The sequence below is a fragment of the Brachionichthys hirsutus genome, chromosome 10, assembly GCF_040956055.1.
Source record: "Brachionichthys hirsutus isolate HB-005 chromosome 10, CSIRO-AGI_Bhir_v1, whole genome shotgun sequence".
In the NCBI taxonomy this organism is placed as follows: Eukaryota; Metazoa; Chordata; class Actinopteri; order Lophiiformes; family Brachionichthyidae; genus Brachionichthys; species Brachionichthys hirsutus.
This window is the reverse complement of record NC_090906.1, coordinates 10,113,793-10,130,333: the sequence shown is the minus strand read 5'-3', so window position 1 is coordinate 10,130,333 and position 16,541 is coordinate 10,113,793. Positions and strand designations below refer to the sequence as shown.

The window sequence follows — 16,541 nt, the reverse complement described above, 5'->3', positions numbered from 1 at the left end:
AGGGTAACAATAAGGAATCCATGTGACCGAATCAGAACGATGGGCTTACCTAGCCATGAATATTTCAGACAGCAGTGAGGTGTGTTATTACAGCACAGAGGCAGCAATCACAACATGGGGCAACACATGTGCCATCACAAGACAGCGCCAACACTAACACGCGCGCGCAATAGATTTTCTGTAACATTTTTCCATCATTCAGAATGAGCACATTTCAGATTGCTTCTTCAAGTTGAACCGCTGAATGAAAAATCTCTATCGGCAAACTAACAACAACATCTTCCGCTGACATTCTCCCTTAAATCAATACACCAGCTAATCAATAAGGAGGAAGAGGTTTGCACACGGACCTAGCTCTGCAAATGGAGGAGAGAGAAAAAAATCCATGCACAGCATTTTACTTCCGTTGGAACAGTTCCTCATGCCACAAAGACAGTTAAATAAACATTCTGTTTACATGGACTGGCTGCCCAGGGGTCTGCAAACTAGTACAGGAAAGCAGCTTCACTCACCAAGCTAACAATCTAGAGCCTCTGGCTACTCTCATATATTCCCCTCCATTATTTCACCAGCATGTGCCTCTCAAGTCACCATGACAAAACACTGTCTGGAGATGAAACTGTCAGAGAGCGCTCGGCTGGGGAGGAACGCTATACGATCGAGAGGAGCGATATGAAAGAGAGGGGAGCGCCAGGAGGGAGAGGAATGTTGATTTGGAGAACCCTCACAGACAGACAGACAGACAGATGGGTATTCGACATTAAGGACAGTTGCTTCCTAATGGTTCCTTCCAACATGGACACCTGAAGCAACAGGAAAGCCCAAAGCAGAGGACAACCAGCCTTATGCATTAAACATCATCCTTTAGTTATTCATTGGGAAGGACGCTCATTGACCTGTGCACAATCTGAGCACTATTAATATTCAGCAGAGAGCACCGGTTGAGCCAGTCCAACAATGAACTGTGCGAATTGTGTTCTGGTAATTTAAACAAGGGCTCACAAAGATGTGCCGTTTGGCGGACAGAGGTCATTCCTGCCCTGAACTTGCATCGATGTTTGAAACGTCTTGACGATAGCGCTTTAATTTGTGATCACATAGAGATTTTTACTTAAAGCAATCTGGAGCCCTTCTAGTTAAGGGCAGATATACTGAGCAGGTATAAGTAGCTACACCAAGGAGGGATTGTTTTGCAGGACTTGGTTCGTTTATTTGTTTACTTGTATTTCAGGTCTGACTGTTTGTCTGTTTGCAGAGAGACACAGAAACTGCTTGATGGAGTTTCATGAAGCTTGGAGGGAGGGTTTGGATTTACGATAGGAAAGAAGCCAACAAAATTTTGTTTGGACACAGCATAATTTTCAATTTTAACAATGGAAATGTATTTGTATGTTTGTTTGTTTTTGGCTAAATCAAAATAGCAATTACGCATAAACATAAAACTGGAGAGTGAGAAAAAAGTGTTTGAGAAAAAAACTATCAATATTTGATACATGAAATTATGTTACTGCCTTCAAAATAGCAATATATGATTTTATTTTTTACATTTGAATAAATTATATATAAACTACGCACATTTCCAATCAACTTATACACTCTCATCGTCTGACTGCAAGCCACAAATATTTTTAAAAGATGTCTGAAAAACATGGAAGTGTTAGTATTTTCTCTGTTTTCCATTTCTCGCCCTAAGGTTTTATAATGTTGTATATATATTTTATAGATGTTTTTTTCAGTTCCTGATAACTTTTCTTTTTTGCTTTGTTACTCTTATTTTACCTTATTATTCTTTTGTCTTAAAAGAAGTCAAATTAGTTAATTAGACCAGAATCTTTTTTAACATAATTTGACATACAAACACCGTACCAGGTGACATTAAAAAAAAAAGAAATTCAAGCTTATACTGATGCAGCAGTTATTTGTGTTCTCATGGGCGTTTTAGAAATAGTCACGTGTCTCTGGCAAATCCAAAATCAATATTTGACCCAGACAATATAAATATTTGCTGCAAATATTCTGCAAAATGATAGTGAGAATCCCACAAGTGTAACAGAACTGGGAAAAAGTTCATGCTGCTCACCTGTGTGCCCAGAAATACAATTCTACGGCTGATTCAGTTAGCTTGTGAATCCCGCTGGCAGGCATCGAGACCATCGTGTTGAGACTAGGGAGGCATCCTCAGAGGAAGCTACCGTCCTTTGCAAGCATGAATTGCACCTGTAAAATAGCCGAGCAGGTGTACATTCAAACTGTGTGGAGTGTTTCTCACAGAGCACATTTCCATACCTGCCAGAATGTAATTTTGGAGGAGCAGCAGGAATGCCTTCCACTTTATCCACAAATCACACTGGCCTTGTGTGTGGGCAGGTGTGTTGTGTCTGTGACAGGGTTGTCCGTGAGAAATTTCACCTTCTTTTCCCCTGTGAACATGAAACGTGCCACTCGTGTCCGAAAAGGAACTGGATCCAAATGTAAAAAAGATATTGAATTTTTACATTTGGGCAAGCAAATGTCAAGCAGAATGTGATCAGTCGCCAGGCCATGTTTTTGTAACTAATATTACCCCTCCAGTTTTCATTAAACAGGAGAATTTTTAACTATTTTCGAGATTAGAGTAATGGGCTGGAAGGCGAGGGGGTCATAAATGTCATCGTTTTCTCAATTGCTCTCATTTCAATAAACCTGACACTGAACTTGCACTGCAGGGGTCAGCTGGTGGAGTTAAAATAAAATCATTACCAAATCATGTTTTACATTAGCCTCTGCTTATTACCCCCCAAAGACACAGGAGGTCATCTCTCAGTCAGGTTCACTCGTATAAATATGAAACTTTTAGCGATGAGGCAGATAGAATTACCACCGAATTGCAAAAGAAACATTAAATGAACTGAGAGGAATATCTGTTTTGTTTTTTTGGTTTAACTTTTGCCACATTTACAAAAAGTGTAGCTATAATTCAGATATGGGATGAATTTTGAGTCAAATATTAATTTATTCGGTAAGCAAGCAGAGAAATGAAGGGAAGTCAAGCGATTTCGTATTGAATGTTTCCAAAGTTTTGGGACAAAGGTGTGAGCCTATGAGTCAACGGCAAGTGGGGCTATATTCATGCACAATAGTAGTTAGAGTTAAATGCCATCTCCTCTTAGCATTGCATGTTTAATTCCAATTCCATGTTTCAGAAAGTAGCACCTCAGTGTTAAGAGCAGCGTGCGTTCCACGGCTTGGCCCCGACTCTTGGCTGTTGCCAAGGGAGCAGCCGTGAACCTTCATGAATACTCCAGAGGAGATTGTGACTTCATCCTCCAGCACTGCCACCAGCTCGGGGCAAAGCGAGATGAAGCCAACGCCAATGGAATGCAGCAGCTCCTTCATATTTAGAACAATGATACAAAAACACAGAAAGATATTCAGAATAAATATCAGAATAAATCTGACAAAAAGAAACAACTATAAAACAAATCATAGAACTTAAAAAAAACATGTCCAAAAAGGAGTGAGAAGTGAAACATATACTCACACCCCTCTTACACTGTAATTGACAAAACGTACACGTGTATACACAGTATACAAACATGTAACTACACATCAGATACACCTTATTTGTTACTGCTATGACTTACTGTAGATCAAATAGACACACTATATGTTACATTATGAATAAATACACTACCTTATATACTGCAGCAATTCCAATCAATGCTGTGCTAATATGTTGTATATAGTATTATACTACAAAATAATAATACAAACAACAGCAATAGTAGATATATCTTTTACCACACTCTACTACCCTATTGTCCATTTCCAACCTCACTGTATTTAGTGAACATCATACATTTGTTTTAAATTGATTAATGCTTGGATATTGCTTCTGCTCCTCATCCATACCATTCCACAGTTTCACACCAGCCATTGATCTACAAAAACCTTTCACTGTGTACTTTCTATTTCTGTCATTAACACAAAATATTTTATTAAAGGAATTGTTTTATTAATCTAGAATAGAATCTGCAACAATGGTGATGACAGACGGATGATTAATGACTAATCACTGTCATTAGGTAGGACTGGATTCTCTCACATGTTAAATAAGCAAGTCTAATTAAGCATAATCTCTGTATACTTAAATACTTAATATTCTCTTTCAGTGCTTTTGATAGAGTTTAATGATAATCGGTCCTTATTACCTCTGATTATTCTGCAAACACATTCTGTATGAGCCAATCCTGCATTGCATCACACTCAATTTTGTTGTTCGGCAAAGTAATGTGAAAACAATGAGTGTCAACTGTACCGCAGAGCATTGCTGCTGGAACCAACGTAAGGGAATCTGATTTCCGTCGCGCATACAATGAGGCCCATCACTCATCGTCTGCCCTGCAGTTCTATAGGCTGCATTTTCACCTCGACAGCACATCGGGACTCCAGGGACACAATGGGTTGCACAGGAAGCGGAGGTCACTTGACCAAACGCAAGCCACAAAGGACCTATGGGAAGAAACCAGCAGCCATGCCTCATGGCTTAGAGACCATTTGTCATCCAGAACGCCTGATTTGTGGCAGTCAGTTTGAGATTTGTTGCGGTTGCTGGCCCTTCAGGGACAAGCTGGTGACAGGGCCTCCTACAAATACGCACCATAGCGCTCAAAAGCTGGACATCGCACGTAAGTCAGACGCATCAGGAACCTCTCATAAAATACAACAAAAGGAAGTAGTTCAAAATCCGTGTCACTACGACTGTATATGCAAATAAACAACCCGGATTACGCTACATGCCCCTTTTTTTTCATTTTTCTTTTCCAAATTTAAAAGAACTTGCTTCGTACTACAACAGCGACAGCCGAGTTCTTTGACAAGACACGTGTCCAGTGGTGATGTATTTCTCCGACAGTGATTTTGGCGCTCATTGTCTGCAACTTGAAACATTCCCATTAAGCCTACACAATGCGCCAACACACAAAAGGCTCTTTTCTTGTCTTCTGACAGACAAAAAGGTACTCTGTGAGAGAGACGCGCGCGAATGCGTCTGCAGCGATGATTCACTGGTTTCTGTACGCCAACTGCGCCTTTTCGGGTGCAATCAGATGGAATGTGGCACTTGTTGGAAGAGTGTCGTCTGATTCTACAATGAGTGGAGCATTTCTGGAAGAATAGAAATCAATTTCTAAATTATAGCTAAATGCATCGTACTGGAAGCAGGACGATATTCTCCCACATGCCAACTTTGAAGCTGCTCGTGGCTTCCATTTCATTTCTTTGGTATTTTAGATTTTAATTCTGACAGATTTATGGCTACAGCAGCCATAATTTTTTTTGCAGAGTGTTGTAAAACACCTACTCAAATTTCCTGCTAAATTTGCCAGCTGCCAGAAAATCGTGTTCCTATAATATGGTTGGATTAAAAGGCCATGTAATTCTGATTACCAGTTACTTTATATGTTGTATATTTTACATTATTAATCTGCATAATACAACCTTGATGTAATTAAATGATGCCGCTGTGGAAAGGTCAAATGTACACTCGCCACTGATGTAATGATGCGGGCGAAAGGACAGCGGAGCTATTAATAGCATGTCACAGCGACACTTCTCCAACAAGTACTCTGCGCGGCTTTGCGTTTCCCCTCTCATTTGTCCGTAGCTACCTGGACATCATGGTGATGCAGATTACACACTGAACCACCAGAGAGACCTTAAGCTGTATTTTTCTACGTAGGCTCCATCTGTCATTTCCTATTTTTAAAAAAAAGGCCACGAGCAATTTCCTCTTAAGTCCCCGTTACAAAAATAGCAGCAAGCGTTGCCACACAACCAGCGCTGCAGAACAGACACATATATATAGTAGTATATACCTGCCACATACATCAATGGAAGAGTTGTAAATTATTCATTCATAACAGTGCAGAGTTTAAGCCTCATTTGTCATGTCTTTGGAAAACCGGCTTTTTTCATGCCGATAAGGCTTAAATAGCAATAGTTGCCCTCTCACTGAAATGCTGCACCGTTTAGCCAGAAAACCTGCAGATAGTGGGACAGAAGCTCGAAATTATATGCCTCTGTGTGTGTTTAGCCCCAGCAGGAAGGAAGCGAAATAAATGCTCGTGTTGTACGGGGTCCATGCAGATTATACATTCTGTACATGGCTCGAGTGTACAGAGCACTTCTTGCTTGCCCTTCAATGCAGAGGATGAACATGCAGTATTATACATAAATGGATCAATGTGAACCTTTAATGATTCATCCATTTTGCGAAAGGAATCGGGAAGAGAAAAAAAAAGGCCTTCGGAGCTGATGTAACCTTTCTGAACAGCATCGCTTCAAGTACTTACACTGAATAATTCACTGTTTATTAGGCTGCCATTCGCCCAGACTTCAAGTCTCCCAGCAATGTTGCTCGGAAACACAATCGGGAAGGTGTTTGGTCAAGAGAACTGCGACATTGCTGCCATATTCTACTTTAGATTGTAGCATATTCTCCATGTCTGTCTTCAGGGCTTCTCAAAGCTTCAAGATTTAGAACATTTCTGTCCAAATGGGCAGATATCCTAAAAATATTTGGTAGTGCCGTGCAATTCATGCGTAATTCATGAGCGTTATTTCTCCCACATACGCTACATTGCCAGTTCCCTGGGTATGCTACAGAGCCAATATTTAAAAAAAATAAAAAAATTGTATTTATCTTTGATATATTCAGAGTAAGAACAGCTAAAGGGAAAAATATTTGGCTCACACGGTATATGCTTACTATCAACAACGAATAATGACCAAGAGGCATAAATGTATTATAAATGTGCAGTATGGCCACATTATCACTAATTTAGACTCAGACTATCCGCTACAATTGTGTTTTCATAGAGTAATGGTAGCCCACACTTTGCAGCAGAGCAATTGCAAATGTCAGTGGCTTGTCACTCAGACTCAGTCCCACATGGTCAGTGAGATGGAGTCTGCAAAAGGGAAAGACCAAATGACAGGACAGACATTACTATCCTGTCTGACTCGCTCAGCATCCGACTGTCAATCTCGGCATGTGTTTGAAGCCCTTCTTTACCACTTTATGCATTTTCAGATTTCTGTTCATTGCCTGATCATCTCCGTTTAATACCTTACGGCAGGATGCCGATTGGCTCTGCTCCTTGAATAACTGTTTAAGGTCTTAAATTTCGATGCATCTTAAATTGCTTTCAATAAATTCAGTGCCCTTAAATTGAGATTGAAAGGAAATGCAGGCTGCAGTTTCAGGGATTGGATGCGAGTTAATATCTTCTGACACAAAAAAGTTAAGTCTTTTAAATATGTAAATATCACAAATCCTAATGAAACTTTATTCATTGACTCACCCATTCGATTATAAAGGACAACCGGTACACCCTACAGTCCCCTATAATATGTTCTGATGTCTTCGGCTGACGATCTATCCATGCAGCCATTCCAATCCATCTTCAGCTATTTGGACTTGGACCAATTTGGACCCTAGTTTCACTCTTGCATTACGTTAAATAAATCCCACTTTGCATTGGAAAATATTTCCCTGGATTCCAACATTTTGCAACATCCTGAGGTTTGAATAAAGTCACTCCAAACATGTCAATGGCTCCCATCTGCTCGGTCAGTTATGCTTATAAATTCTGAAATTAGATGAATAACTAATTTCTGCTATCCATCAGTTTACAGCTCCTGAATTTAGCAGCAAAGACGACCAAGCTGTCAAATGTTGGCACAAAGACGAAAACATTTGATTTCTCAGTGCAGTGATTTGCCGAATGCAAAGACTGAGCTGTAGAATTTATTAGCAGTTTGTTTAAATTGCCATGATGTACGCTGCCGCACTTGCTGTCTAACTTTATTCAATTCCTTTAAAATAACTGACCTTTATATTCTCAAGAATGGATCACTTTTCATTTTCATGAAGAAAAGGTTTCCTCCAGAATAAGAATGCTAAATTTAATTAATGACATTCACTTCAGCGATCTTTGGGAGATGGAGTTTCTACTGTCGCTGGGAAGAAGAGACATGAGGGAGCTGGAATTTCAGGGATGATTAGAAATGGGCCAAATTGCAGGAGAGGTGGTGCAGAGGTTGCAATGCAATAATTGAGCAGCACCTTATGAGTGCAACAAAGAAGTCTGTGCTTAATTCTTGGCATAACATTTTCTCTCAATAAAACATACAGTGCAGTTCATTTAGTCACAGGAGGGGCAGCTGTGACTACAACTTCTAGATCAGCCTCCTACACAGATCGCTGCTACCCCCAGCCACCCATGACAACTCTCCCATCTGTTTGGCCACTGATTAATACGGATCATAGAGCTGAATTTTCACAATAGAGACGTAATAGCAAGAGGAGAGATCCAAGAGAATACAATAAATTAATTCTGTTGCAGTACAACTGCTTCATCGTGGACCATTTCAGCTTGAAAATGAAATAAAGCAAAAACTCTCACACAGCACTGGACGCCATCACTGGACAGTAGGGGGAAGAAAGGGAATGGACAAACAGGGGGGGGTTATAACAGGTGGCTAGATGTCATTCCTACCGAGTAATCGGGTTTGACGAGAAGCCACAAATCTCTGCACAATGCAATCACTACAAATCAACAGTCAAATGCACAAAACACATTAATAGCATGTTTTGTTGTTTTATTTTATGATGCAAAGAGAGGCGAGGGAAAATATGACTTGTGTTCATTTCAATGCAGAGTGTATTTGAGGCAGATTTGAACTCTGGTGAGTCTTTTCACTTTGATTTGTGAGATAACTTTACCTTTTCACATGCAGTGTACAGTGGAGAAAGAATGTCCCTAGAGAGTGCAACAGTGGAGAATGAAGGACAATGCCTTCCTGCCGATATGTTGGGTCGAAGGGGAAGTTGAGCACCTTTTAAATCCCCAATATGTTCTAGATTGGTGTGGAGCACATCCTCACCCCCAATATATGTATACACACACACACACACACACACACAAAGTCAGAGAGACAATGACTCTCCTCTGACAGGGATGCCGAGCACTGAATAGCTCTGAGCACAGCAGGAGGCATCGACCACATGAATACTGTTCAGTGGAGAAACTCAAATCCAATGGTGAAATATTTGATAGATACTACAGTCTTTCTTTTATCCCCTCTAGAGGCTTCACCTATTTGTTTTCAAGATTTAAACTGCACTTTGGCATATTGGGCACAAAGCACAGTACAATAAAGATTTCAGATTGCTGTGGGTCCTGAAACAAAATTTTTACAACACATGAAGGGGAAGTGTGTTTGATTGCTCTCCAGACAAAAAAAAAAAGACCAATGTAAAACGTAAACAACATTGAGCGCAACTCTGAGCCTTGGTACAAAGGGCAACGGCTGTGCAGTATTCATTAGAGTGGATATGATATGTGCAAACAAAGAGAGGAGCCCAGGCAGCACACAATGCTGCGTCTTTTCATCTCAGAATTGCAAATGAATGCAGCCTCCTCACCTGGTCCCTGCAGGCAGTGTCCCAGTTCCTCCAATCAGGGCTTCATTGACAGCAAGCATCCAGCAGTGAACCAGGCACGCTAATGGTTGCGGATGATGCCCGATAAACACATTCCCCCTCTAACTGCTCCCCCCCTACGTATTTTACTGCATGGCAGGATGGCCTCCAACCAAGGTCAAAATGTGAGGATGCTTGGCAAACAGAGCTGCATAAGCAAAAAAAAAAAAAAACTGGCACACAGTTTTACCGAGGAGTCCGCTGTGACTCATTTTGGATGCTCTCCATCTGCTTTGTAATTTTAAAAAAGGTGCATCCTCATCCATACCGATGCTAGATCTCGCTGGAGGAGATAAGAGTTTTACATGAATATATCAGGAAAACTATACAATTTCAGGTGAATTCAATGAATATGAAACAACAGGAAAACAGCAGACTCAGATGTTCTGCCCAAGTGACAAATGAATCAAGACTACTGGCATTCAGTGTTGTTGTATAGGCCAGCTCTCGCCGCGGAGGCACAGCATTAGACTGCCAGTGCCGCAAATATATGTGTCCAAGCCATTATGTTGAAATAACGGGGAGGGTGGCACGGTAAACACAGCCTTGCTTGGCTTTGTCGAGCTAATGACTTCCTGCTCCAGCGGCTTGCGAAACAGTGTTGGAGGCCAAAAATAAGTAAAATCAGGAGCAGAATTTAATCTGTCACTCAGTGGAAAGCCTTTAAGCAGGAAGATGCAGCCACCCGGAGGGTGCACACAAGTGAAGTGAAATTACAGCGAAAGCTCAGAGTGACGCATCAGAACAGGTTGTGTGTAGGAATGAGGATTACAGATTGGTTGGATAAATAGCGGATTCTTTAAAGCAAAACAAGCCAAGTGTGAATGTCAGCCAAGGTGGTGATTTAAAAGCACCAATCCCTTTGAAAGTAGGTAAGCTTCACCAGCGTAGAATAGAGATTTATGTTGGGAGGAAGACTATGCTTGCTCTCAGTTTCTGATCTTCCTGAATTTGCCCCCAAGCTTTGGTTTTCAGCACTGCCGCTGTGCTGTAGTCTGTTTGTATATATTAACAACCCGAAGGTTGCGAGCGGGCGCGAGAAACATTCAGTCTCAGAATTAATCATTCCGATGAATTGTTTCCTTTGTAGTCGGCCGAGAGAGCTGGAAGGATACAAAGAGCTGTTACTCTGGGGGTAACTGTGCTAAAATTAATCAAACACATCAATGACTTGTTTTGTTTCCTGCTTACTTCAAGGCTCCGATTCCCCAACCGCTGTGAATTTGAAACACTGTTGTATCCAAATGACACCTCTACGCACTGATTTTTGTAAATAAACACCTACCTTTATTTACTAAAAATAAATCCTTCAAAATCACAAATACATATGGTGATCTGTTCAATAAAGAAAATAGACAAACATTGATGAGAGACAGGAGGTGGTGTACAAACTTTTAACCTCCAACGCCAGCTACTCTGACAAGGACACGGCGACTGAGAATACAATATATAGGTTTCCAATTGAACAAGTCTATTCCAAATCATTGACATCAAAGTTTTCGATATTTCTCATTAATATTCATGTGTGAAGGAAAAAAAAACTCAGAAAATAAGACATGAAATGCAGATTAGCTTCCTGTGAGAGGATATGCAAATAGCAATACCAGACACTTGCTGCCTTTCTTTTGCGCAAGCAGACACTACACACTGCTCATATAGTGCAGCTGCTCCTGTATTCAAATATTTCTACACCATAAAAAAAGTTTCAAAAGGTCATCACCTAAAGATTCCATTTGAATTTTTTAATTCTGTATTTGGCTTGCCAAATACAGAATTAACCAGTTTGCCCGGACAGCAAAAAATAAACATGTAAAGGCAGTACATAAACAGGCTTTAAGCTTTAATTTTTTAGTATTTCTAGCAGTATGCTTAGAGGTAAAAGCCAATAGAGTAAGTAGTAAATGGAGTACCGCTAACAGTCTGACAACAAAAATACTTCTGAAAATGTGTAACTTGGGAATACAGCAGTATTAGGTGTACAGGTAGGGGACGATTCCATCAGACACGAATCTGTCATTGAAAAATTATTTTTAAGACCCACGTTTCGCACCAGTTCAATAAATCCAGAGTCTTTGGCACTTTAAAATGGGAGAACCCCGTTGTACTGGTCATTATTTTACCGCTTGTTTCAATATGGGCCAGCACTTCTGTCTTTTCAAGATAATCTCCACTGTGCACCTGGGAAAGTACATTTAAACTGGAGGGCTGACATTAAGCATAATTTTTCTTGAATACCCTTCTGCAGGATTCACCATCAGAATGAGATTTGTTCAGTCATATTGTATCCAGTGTTCGTGCATTTTCAAAAGAACTACACATGTCTGTCATAAGGTCTTAAAAGCTTGATAGAAAACTCATATATATGGAAAACACTGCATTCTGTTCAAGTAATATGACATTAGCAGACAAAGAATGATGGAGCATCAAAGAGCCAATGGAAGCATTTCAGCATCCACCGCACTAAATAAGAGTAAATATCAGAATATCAGAAATATGACAAAGCTTATCTTCATAAAATACTTCTTAAAAATAACTTAATGTTTGGTTATATATCTGATATAAAGGCTTTAATTCAACATTTTATATATATTTTTGTCTGTAAACCATATTTACATCTCCAGATCATCAATTTCTTAGTATTTTAGACACATCTTAATCTACTAGCTTGGCTTAAACAGTAACTTATTTCCTTTACTTATTTTCAACAATCATGAGCACCACTCACTGTAAATGATGAACATCTCATCCAGGGAAATGGGCCACATGTTAACTTGTAGAACGATAACTAATTGAAAATGGGTTAATTCCTCCATCTGTGCAAGTCCACATTAAAAGGAAGAGATAAGAACAGACTTAATAGTTGGTCAGACCTTTTTGGAGAAATGCAGCCAGAGAGAGCTTATCTAAATCCTCTTGGCAGTGCTATCTAAATAGTGACGGCAAGTGCAGAGGAGTACTTAAATCTCCCTGAAATGCAGATATTATAAATAATATTGCAGCAGGAAATTGTTTCAATAGTGCTCAACTTTACTATTCAGTATCGACAAAAACATTTTTTAGATGATATATTAAATACATTAATGTGTGAGTGTTGATGCAAGTGTCAAAATAAGTAAAATGTGATTAAATGTAAAGGTGTTCTTCGTGCGCCTCTTCTCCATCCTTGCCTCTGGATGCAGCTGGCCTGGAGAAGTTGTGGTAAAGTTGTGGAGAAACAATCACATCCATCCCTTTGTGTTTGCGGTTAGCGAAAGCACAAGGTGACCCGAGTTTGGGTTACGATGTGCTCTCTCTGTCAATGCGCCTTCACCGTCGCTCAGCCTCAGCTACTGCACACTGGAGTCTCTGTCCGTCTCATCCTCTTCATCAGATCTGCCAAGATCAGAGCGTCCGCGGCTTATGGGAGGGCTATGAGGGTCGAAGCAAATACAGATAGGCCATCATATCATTACTGGGTTACTTCTAGCAGAAATAAAACTGAAAGGTATTGGAGAGAAACAGTGCAAGTGTTGTGTGAAATATGACAAGGAAACCACATGCAATTTAAGTTGCAGGATTCTACTCTCCCCCAGGACGTATAAACAACAAATCCCCCGAGGTATGCACAGCATATGTCCACATCATTATGATGTTGGCTTCCTGGTTTTTATTTTTATTTAGTAAATAGAAAAAGACTATTAGAAATATCCTTGGTATATTGTCATTGAAACAGAGATTCTGTGCAGCCAGACATCAAATCTGCTGCACTTCAACAATAATCACCCCATAGCAAAATCACACAAATCTACTTGTGACACAAATGCATGCTTTCCATGCACAAGCATCGTAATTGTGGCACAACATTCACATTGGTAGATGGTCTGTACAGTTAGTATGATCAACGACAAGCAAGGGATTTCCGTTTAGCACCGATGACCCAAATACCTCATGACCCAGCCATTAAGGATTCTGTGTTCGTATTCTAACTTTGTTCTACCAACACCACTATGCTCATCAAAGCCAACTTCAACCCAGGGCTTTACTTCCTCAGACATAGAATAGCAATCGCTCAGTGAATTACCTGAATACCAACTTAATTCACGGCAGACATTTCAGGAAGACTTTAATGGACATTTAGAACAAGAAAAAAAAGTGAAACATGCCCTTGGAGCGTAGCGTACTGCCACTCTTCTATAACAACTGAAAATGCCTTCATGCATTTTACAATAACCAGCAAGCTATTACATATTTAATTTGAAGTAAGATATCTGAAGGTCATGATGGCTCCCATTTGGTGTTGGAAGTGCGCTAAATACTAAATATATCTAGAGACTTACTGATGATAGTATGATCTGTTGATTCAAAAAAAAAAAAATAGCCTCATATTTACAGTATAAAAACTTTGAAAACTGTCTCATCGTTAATAGCCTTGTTTTCCGAGTAGCATGAAATGGTCTATGGCAAAGCAAAAAAAACAAGTGCTATGAAACAAAATCAAATGATAGCATGAACCCTCTATAAGGGTGTTAGAGTGCTCACGAGAAACAAAACGCTCATTATCTAGCAACAACACATTGTTGATATAGCAATCTGCTCTGCTAGTACCAGCAGCAGTCCACTCTACCCGGCTTGAGTTAAACTGGAGAGACAAGCATGTTAAAGGATAATTGACAAAGAAACAGATAAAGCCTTAAGTTCGGCTGTCATGCATTTCTCTCAAAACACACATTAAGCAGAGATGCTCAAACTGTCAGTAAAATTACTCCTTAAACAGAAAGACTTTGGAAGCTTCAGATCTAATCTTAGTTTTATTTATGATGCAAAGTGTTCACGTCGAGTAACATCGGCAGTCGTGTCACTCCTCTCCAAGTTCTCCTCAGTTAAAATGTTATGGCATAATATTCTTTTTGCCTAATTGCCAGCATCTGTTTGAAGTGCACCCATAGCCAACCACCCTTTAATGCAACAGAACATTGCAAGGCATGCTTAGACTTGCAGATAGGCTATCCATCTTTGCAAAATGGTCAAAGGAAAGTAGCAATGCTTTGCTACACAAGCACGTCTGACGTGCTTGTGTATGAAAGCAGGCCGCTTCTGATGGGAATAATAAACGTTAAAGCGCCTCAAAATAAAGTCATCTTCAATGCTTTGCGGTGACGGATTACAGCATAATTCTCGGAAAAAAACAGATGTGGCATTTTATAAATCAAATTTAATTGATTTGAGAGAGGTATAACGGCAACATACTGCGGTAAAATGGTGATATTTTTAAAAGATGATAAATGCAGGCAGTAAAAAAGGAAAACCAATTGGCAGCATGAACTGTCCAATATGATTTTAGAAAAATACAGCCAGGGATTCCTTAGAATATAAATCAATGTTAGGTGTATTACAAAGATTAATCCGAGCCACACCCAACAAACTTATTAGTACATCCAGTGAAAGTTAGTCTCTGTATTTCCATTAGGTCAGGCTCCTTGGTTATCATCACACCAAGCATCACCTTCACCTGTTGGTATCAGTCACTGTCAGGTCTGTAGAGGTACTTCATCATCAGGTTATCCACCTTTTTCTGCTTCTTCTTCTTGCTAGATGGCCTTTGACCTGCAGAATCCTTCTCACCATCATCATCATCATCATCTGAGGGTCGTTTCGGGCCCTTCTTAATACTGCTAGAGCTGCGGTAGGAGATGGTTGAGTCAGAAGAAGAGGACTCAGTAGAGGAGGAGGAGGAGGAGGAGGAAGAATCCGACTCCTGGTGCTTCTTCTTCTTCTTAGATCTCTTCTTGGACCGCTTGCCTTTCCTTCCCCTTGAGCTCTTCCTGCTGTGATGACTGTCTGAAGAAGAGTCATCTGACAGAGAGACTTTACTTTTCTTATCTTTGCGACTGTGAGCGCTGCTGATACTCAGAGTGCTGGATGGTCGATTGCTGTAGTCCAGAGCAGAGCCTGACGCAGATCGAAGAAGGCTGGATGTGCTGCAGCCAAACCCCTCATCATCTCCCTTCTTCCTACTATCCTCACTTCCTGGCCCCTTCCCCTCATCCTCCTCTTCACCACTAGACTCATCGAGTTTGCTGCGTTTGAACTTAATGGGTTTGAAGCTCAGCACTTCATTGATTGCAGCCTCCAGGTCAGGGTCCAAGTAGTTGCGGTGGGTGACCGTCTTAATATCAGATGTATCTGTCAGATTGCCCTCCGAGGGTCGTGGCTGGACTGGGGTAGAAAAGCTGCGACTGAGGGAGCGAGGACTGTAAGATGAAGTTCTCCCTCCACTGAGAGCAATACTCTTGCCATCATCGTCTTCATCATCTACATGCAGACCATATTCACTGAGGCCACAGCTACGAGCAACAGACAAGCGCGAGCTGCTGCGTCTGTCGTCTTTCCAGGAAGTGCTGCGATGCAGTGATCGAGGGCTGGCATGGCTCACGCTGCTGATGGTTGACTTATTGTCGTCATCCATGTCCAACATGCTCCGTCTGGTGGACATCCTGCTGGGGGCAGCAGAGGATACCATGGATTCCTTATCGAATTCAGGACTGCTGCGAGAGGTCCAGCGAGACTCCAAACCTTTTCTAGCTCTGCTGGTGGCTTCGGAATAGGCCAAGGAGATGACAGAGCCTTTGTCGTCAAAGTCCTCCTGTTCCTGACCCTTCCTCCTGTCATCCTGAAGGTCTCCAGACTTAGACTTGGCTTTCCGAACCGAGGTGTGTTCTGGTGTGTCTGGCTGCTCTTTGAGAGTGCTGAACAGGGAGTTCTCATCACCTCTCCCCCCTATAGAGTCTTTCAGGTTGGAACGCTTCCTGTAGCTTAGGGTGCTCATGACTGACACTGATCTGTTCTGCTCAAGCTCTTTCCCATCTTTATTTCCATCAGCCATCTTCTCCTTACCTTCTTTACCCTCTTTGGGATCTGCATTTGCTGAATATCTAAATGATTATGAAGTAAATCATATACAACCAACAGAAAAAGAAAAACATCAGGAGCGAACATGAAGGAGTTCAATAAACCTCACGTTGGCACCTTGACACCA

The 16,541-nt window shown here is 40.8% G+C and overlaps 1 protein-coding gene across 1 annotated transcript in view; it reads right to left on the bottom strand.

Annotated features, from left to right (window-relative positions):
• Positions 1–10,790: 10,790 nt before the first annotated feature.
• The window catches only part of LOC137900896 (unconventional myosin-XVIIIa-like), a 45,258-nt gene continuing 39,507 nt past the window's right edge, over positions 10,791–16,541 (bottom strand). Inside the window, exons 44-45 of the mRNA XM_068745043.1 lie at positions 15,015–16,437; positions 10,791–12,934 (exon numbers count right to left, since the gene is read on the bottom strand). Of these exons, the coding sequence (XP_068601144.1) occupies positions 15,024–16,437 (1,414 nt within the window). The 3' untranslated portion in view covers positions 10,791–12,934; positions 15,015–15,023. The remainder of the gene's footprint in view (positions 12,935–15,014; positions 16,438–16,541) is intronic.